This window comes from Adiantum capillus-veneris, chromosome 23 (assembly GCF_014529385.1).
Source record: "Adiantum capillus-veneris isolate H3 chromosome 23, ASM1452938v2, whole genome shotgun sequence".
NCBI lineage: Eukaryota > Viridiplantae > Streptophyta > Polypodiopsida > Polypodiales > Pteridaceae > Adiantum > Adiantum capillus-veneris.
In genome coordinates this window covers 40378191-40385534 of record NC_140953.1, presented here as the reverse complement: position 1 = coordinate 40385534, position 7344 = coordinate 40378191, and the positions used below count along the sequence as shown (strand labels likewise).

At 41.4% G+C, this 7344-nt stretch overlaps 1 protein-coding gene across 1 annotated transcript; it reads left to right on the top strand.

Moving 5' to 3' along the window:
- Nucleotides 1-5388: 5388 nt before the first annotated feature.
- Nucleotides 5389-6021, top strand: LOC147427683 (cytochrome b561 domain-containing protein At2g30890-like). The gene has a single exon (XM_086496761.1). It carries the CDS (start codon nt 5389-5391, stop codon nt 6019-6021), a length of 633 nt encoding a protein of 210 aa, XP_086352887.1.
- Nucleotides 6022-7344: the final 1323 nt, after the last annotated feature.

Sequence of the window (7344 nt, the reverse complement as noted above, 5' to 3'; positions counted from 1 at the left end):
TGATAGTATAAAAACGTGTGTGATGGTTTTCATGCGAGTCATCGATGTAGAGTTGACAAGATTTACCAAGTATTATCTAATGACTAATTATTGTCTTTGAGTTTTTGTAGATTTTGAATTTCCTCACACATGGTACATAAAGCCATGATGATATTACTATTTTAAGATTTTTATTTGATTTGAAGAAAGCGTCTCTGATGCCATGGTATTGCAGTTCCTTACAAAAATAGTGTTTATGATGCCATGGTACGTAAAGCCATGATGGTTTCTATTTCAAAGTTTTTTCTAAGCATCTCTAATGCCATGGTACATAAAGCCATGATGGTTGCTATTTCAAAGTTTTTCTAAGCATCTCTGATGCCATGGTGAACATTCTGATGCCATGGTACCTAAAGCCATGATGATGACACAACTGCCAGTTGAGATCTTGGGGGCCCAATGTGTTTATTACATGCCAGCTTTATATATATGTGTGCACATGTGATTACGTCGATATTACGTTTGTTTCTTATATGTTGTCTGCACATGTAATTGCATCGACATTACGTTTGTTTCTATGTCGTCTCTAGAGCGGCGCGAGCTGTCTCTAAGGACAATGTGATTTGGTTATTTATAACCTTCACGTCTTGATATGTTTCTTGAGTTGATGTTGTTTATAGGATAAAAGTCACATCAAGCAGCTTGTATCAGGGCTCAAAGATATTGAATTTTCATCAATTCAATTGTATATATAGGGTTATTAAACTTCCAAAGATGCTTGAAAGCACAGATTGTATATTATGGAGTGATGTGGCTCTTCGAAAATGAATTTTACAAACTTTGATAATTGTTAATATAACAGTGCATGTTTATGGTGCTGTGGGTTTTTCCCTTGTATCCCCAAGGGTTTTTTCATCCACAGGTAGGGACTCATATTTAAGTGGGGTGTTGGAGTTATATATACCAACCCCTATGCTATATATAGCTAAGAGTCCCCATTGTATATGTTTACTTAGTGTGTTCTCTCTACACACTTTGAGGTTTTCATATAATTGTGTAACGTGTTCTCTCTATCTCTCTCTCTTCTCCATATATCTGCACTCTCTTCCTCCGGTTCAACACCTGTAAGGCTAGCAAGGTAGCAATAGGGCTTGCTCATACAGTGGAAGATTTGGGTAATTACTATTGTCGGCTGAGGTTTTCATAATGATAGTTTAAGTGGCATGCATTTGGGGGGAAATCTAGTGTTTCATGGAAAGGCCAAGCACACTAATGCAAGCTAATACTTCATTTGTAAAGTTCTCAAGGATAACTACATCCAGGTTTTGAGATTTATATGATGACAACCCAGGGACCATTTCACAAGGAGTACTTTCTCCTTTGAGTATTTTTCATCCTCCATGCCTCCCTCTACGGTCATGGCATATTTGCCTAATATTGTCACGTACAGGAACTTTGGCCTTTAGGTAAGAGATTAGTAGGTAAAGTCCACTGTCATTGTGCTAGGCCAAGGAGGATCCCAAATGTTGTTTGAGAGTACTACTACCCACTTTGCCTTAGGCCATTGTAGGGTCAATGTTTGTTAATAAGCATCCAAGCGACAAGGCATTACTAACTGATGCAAGCTAACACTTCATTTGTAAAGTTTGTGAGGATAACTACATCCAGGTTTCAAGATTTATACGAGGGACAACCCATGCATCTTTTCACAAGGGGTACTCTCTCCTTTGAGTATTTTTCATCCTCCATGCCTCGCTCTATGATCATGGAATATTTGCGTAATATTTTCACGTACAAGAACTTTGGCCTTTAGGTAAGAGATTAGTAGGTAAAGTCCAATGCCATTGTGCTAGGCCAATGAACATCTCAATTATCACAAAAGGAAATTAATCCTATGAACCACTATCCACTAGCCATAGTAATAAAGGCATGACATATCATAGGAAATACTCTAAGAATATTCCCTCAAAATTTTCCTCGTGAGAGTTACCCCCAAACCCCTACCTTAGCACTAGGTTGGTAACCTAACAGGACATAAAAGTGTCCTTTTAGGGTTTTGAAAAAAACCTCCAAAACCATAGTAGATCCACTCATTTTGTAAAATCTTTTCATGAGGTTATAGTTCAAGGCCTACTACACATGGAAAAAATAAGAAACTTGTAAAATTTCTCATCTTTTGGTCACACCAAGCCTCCAAAGTTGATGGACCAATACATTTTCATCAAAACAGTCATTTCTTACGTTTTGTTGCATAAAAATAAGATTAGGGATTTTTGTAGGACTTGAGATAAATTCCCTAGTTAACTTCAATGGGTTGGTGATCAGAACATATGATTGCTTCTCACTCACTATTTTTTGTTTTGCCAAAAGAAATAGGTACAAAAAAGTTGAAGTTTTACCATTCTGCAAACCTATCATCAAAGTTTCTATAGCCACGCTCAATACAAATAATATATGCATGTTTTCTTAGTTCCCTATTGTCCTTTAGGTTCATAAGGATCCATGGAGCATGTCAAAAGAATAATACATCTCTTACCAAGGGGAATCTTGGGGACAAAGATGAAGTGCTAAATACATGAAAAAACTGGGTTCAACAGTATGAGTTGTAGAATCCCATAGAAACTATTCAATATCTAGACAAATTTGATCCTTATGACTAGATATGTTTACTACCTACAAAATGCATGTAGTTGTCACAAGAAACTAACAATATTGAAAAAGCTATACTTGATATACTAGAATGTTTCGTTTTCTTCTATAATTGAAAAAATCAACCATCGTTGTCTACTATGAAAAATAGGGTTTAGGTGCCTCAAAAATCAAGGAATATTAGCTTTATGTTACAATATGCGACATAGAAAATCAAAACTGCATTTGGATATCATGAAAGCCACCAAAAAAATCATAGAAGAGCTAAAATTGGCTAAAAAACAGGATTTGGCAATTTTTGTAATTTGGTCATAGCTTACAACTTTAACATTTATTTCTCTCTAGAAGCATCAGGACATGTTGAGGACTACTAAAGATAGTTCTCTAGCATTATACATCTCACAACCATGAATTCTAGAGTGGTATAGTTGCAAAAAGTTGAAAAAAGCCAAAAACAGGACCCGTTTTTTCACACAGTTTAGGTTGTGAAATGTTGTGCAAGGACAAGGTTAAAGATGGAATTGATATTCCCAAAAAATGTCGAGTTTTTTTCAGCTCATGAGACAACTTTCTAGACAGATAGCACCTCAAAATCCATTTTGAAACTCTTGACATAATTCAAGGAAAATGGTCACTTAACAGGACATAAAAGTGTCCCATTACCAACCTAGTGTTAGGGACTGTTGTTGTCAAGCCTAGGGTTAGAGTGAGCAGGCCAAGGGCTAGGGACATGCGATAAAGGGGGTCCTATAAATAGCATGGACAAGGGTCTATATAGGGTACATTTGGGTGGTTATTTGCATGTCCTAGTCCTCTCTTTCTCAGATTGGTATTAGAGCTTGAGGGATAAGGAAGCTATGGAAGAGGGGAAGGACGTAGGGCATGGACTCACACTGTTCTCTTCTCTCTCTCTTGATCTCAGCATGGAGGCATGGTATCTCTCTCTCTCTCTCTCTCTCTCTCTCTCTCTCTCTCTCTCTCTCTCACACACACACACACACACACACACACACACACACTATAAGAGGAAAACTATAGAACTACCACTATTGTCGTGGCTTAACAAAGAAAAATGGAGAGAGAATTTTATGTGCGGTAATAGTGGCTGGAATAGGTGATATAACGGATTATTGAAAATACGCACGATAATAGCTGCGATAGTATATCTGTGACTTACAGTGGAAGCCACTTTTTGGATAATATCGTCGCTCAAGTGGAATCCTAGCATGAGTTAATGAACTGGGAGTAGACTATTTGGAAAAAATGTCATGATTATTGATGTTTTGATTGATATGTATGGCTTAGATTATGACTGACATTGCTTTAGTAGATATCTTTTCTAAAAGCGGTGTTTTGTAGTGCTAGTGATTGCGGGCATGCTCATACAGTGGAGGATTTGGGTAACCACTATTGTGGCCTCTGGTTTTGCATAATGATAGTCTAAAGTGGTATGCATTTGGGAAAAAATCTAGTGTTTAATGAAAGGCCAGGCACACTGATGCAAGCTAACACTTCATTTGTAAAGTGCTTGAGGATAACTACATCCAGGTTTCAAGATTTATATGATGACAACCCATGGATCTTTTCACAAGGGGTACTCTCTCCTTTGAGTATTTTTCATCCTGTATGCCTCCATCTATGATCATGGAAGAGGGGAAGGACATAGGGCATGTATTCACACTGTTCTCTTCTCTCTCTCAATCGCTCTCTTGATCTCAGCATGGACGCATGGTCTTCCCCCCCCCCCCCCCCCCCCCCCCCCCTCCTCTCTCTCTCTCTCTCTCTCTCTCTCACACACACACACACACACACACACACACACACTATAAGAGGAAAACTATACAACTACCACTATTGTCGTGGCTTAGCAAAGAAAAATGGAGAGAATTTTATGTCTGGGAGTAGTGGCGGGAATAGGTGAGATAATGATTTATTGAATATACACACGATAATATATCTTTGCAATTATCACCATGCCTATTATCAAGATTATAAAAAATATATTTAAGTTACAACTTATACTTTACCTTTATAAATTAAAGTGGAATAGAAAAATACTTTGAAAAAATAAACAAAGTCAAATTCTCAAACGAGTTTTATTTACAAAATATGAGGGACAACCCATGGATCTTTCCACAAGGGGTACTCTCTCCTTTGAGTATTTTTCATCCTCCATGCCTCCCTCTATGATCATGGCAATATTGTCACGCACAAGGAACTTTGGCCTTTAGGTAAGAGATTAGTAGGTAAAGTTCACTGCCATTGTGCTAGGCCAAGGAGGATCCCATATGCTGTTGTGAGAGTGAGAACCAATCCGCATTAATTGTAGCTTTGCATTTGATGTGTATTAAAACTAGAAAGGTACAACGCCCTTGAAGAATCCAAGCCACAAGGCGTTACAACCAAATACATCAACTCTACCAAAATTCTTGCCTTTGAAAACCAGCTACGCCACTAGATGATTCCCGATGGCCTTAATAACGTGCCGGGTACGTTTCAGGACTGCGTGTGCTTTTCTAGCCCTAAGCGCGTGCTTTTCTGCTTGATTACGCGCTGATTACGGGAGCTATATAAATGCAAAGAAATGGGGTTTAGCTCCACAAGGACGACGTCGACAAGGCCCTGCGTAAGCTGTGAACAGATCACTGTCGTCCCGATTTAGCGCAACTTGCTGCTGCTGCTGAAGCTGAAGGCCACCATCGCCACATCATGGACCGTCTCCAAGTCATCGTGCTGCATGGGCTCCTCATGTGGTTGGGCATGGGACTATGCATGCCTCTTGGCGTTATTCTCATCCGATTCCTGAGGACTGCTCGCCAAGAAGGTAATGCGTTGTTGAGCGGACGCCTAGCTAAAGGCCACATCGTTGTGCAAAGTTTGGGGTTGCTTCTGGTGGTCGGGGGCGGAGGGCTGGCCTTGGCCGAGTTTGGGGCGGTGGGGCTTGCTCACACACATGGGAGGTTGGGCTTGGCTCTGCTGTTGGCGCCTTTGGTGGTGGCGTTTCTGGGGGTGGTGCGGCCGGATGTGGGAGCTGGGTGGAAGAGGGGTGTGTGGTACGCCGCCCATTGGATCCTTGGCACCGGGACCATCCTGTTGGCACTTGTAAATATCTTCATTGGCTTGCATGTGCTGGAGCTCATCAGCGGCCGCACCCTATTTCGTGTGAACGTGGCCTTTAGCGTACAGGTGGCGTTGATGGCACTAGTATACCTGGCCCAGGGCTGGTGGGCCTACCTTCGCCAGGTGCAGTGGGCTCTCCCTCAGGCTGCTGCTTCTACAGCGGCGCCATTGACGGCCCATGATGAAGAAACAGGTATAAGCAAAGGAGATCAGCTGGCCGTGCAGGAAGTGAGCATATCATGCGGCTCAGGATCTGCGCCAGCTGCTGCATGATCAAGAACTGTGCATGCTGCCTCCAACAGCAGCCAGCTTAAATTTTGCGTACAAACATCATCGTTGGTGGCTCGTACCTTGTAAAAACTTATGATGAAGCAATATATAGCGCTGATTTTTGTGGCAGCAATTTTGTCATCTCCTAATTATTGATATTATACTGAGAATTGAGTTTTGAACACAATCCATGTATTGCAACTTTAATTGTAGATTGTCTCCGTGGGTGTGTGAGAGAGAGAGAGAGAGAGAGAGAGAGGGGGAGGGAGGTAACTAATGTCAAGTTGTCGATTGTTACCCTTGTAATGTCAAAAGTGCCATCACCATTAGCTAAAAAGAGCCTCTTTATTAGACAAACAAGTTGTAGCACCAAGATTGCCTTCTTCCTACATGGGATAGGCTAGAGGCACAAGAGGGACAATGGATGTAGGATAGACGGAGATTCTGTGGCCGATGAGTAGATAAGCGATGAAAGTAAGTTGTTGAAATTTTCAAATAATGCATGATTATAAGTTAATGTCTCAAAATTCATCCTGAATTACCACAAAAGGAAACTAATCTCATGGACTAGTAGCCACCAACCATAGTACTAATGGCACGTCATATTGTGGTGTATGGTCGTGTAGGTCATGTGTCCGACCACCTAGTGTGGGAGGACACTCAGTTCTTGGCATGTAGTTTCTATTGGCAGTATAAGGAGCTGCCCTACTCTCTTGTGGGCAGACTCATTTGGGTTCTATTCTTGTCCACATGTGAGCACATCACATTGGTGGAGTTGACGGGCACGGGTAGTTAGGGAACTTTGTTTATTTTCAGTTCTTGCTCTGTGCACGCAGCCATGGAGTTCTTGCTCGACACAGGGTAAAGAGAGAGAGAACTAGAGAAAGGCTAGTGCTGTCATCCCATATGCTCACACCTTTTTCTGCTCCACACACGTCGCCATAGCTGTCCTTGATCTCCACTCTTTTCACACCATGAAAGTTTCACCACTGTCGCTCATTCATCATGATCACTGGAGCTTGTCATAGTACCTGTCCGAAGCCTGGTACTCACAACCCTGGTTGGCTGTCTTCCTGTACGATTATCTCAAGCTCACACCGAGATGGCAATACGCTAGCCCATCAGCACCCTCTTTCCAATTCTGCACCTACGCACACCGGTCATATGCCTCAATTAACGTCAACCCAATCTGGAGTTTCGCTGCATGTGCATGGCCGAATCACTTTGCACATGATGATGAGCAACAGAACATCGATTTATTGCTTACGGCCAAGTGCTTCTTTGCGGCAATCAACAGCATTTACTCTCAAATCGAGCAGTTGCTGC

What these genes read in the sequence shown, in the direction of transcription:
- LOC147427683 (XM_086496761.1), top strand. Translation starts at nt 5,389, where the DNA reads ATGGGACTATGCATGCCTCTTGGCGTTATTCTCATCCGATTCCTGAGG.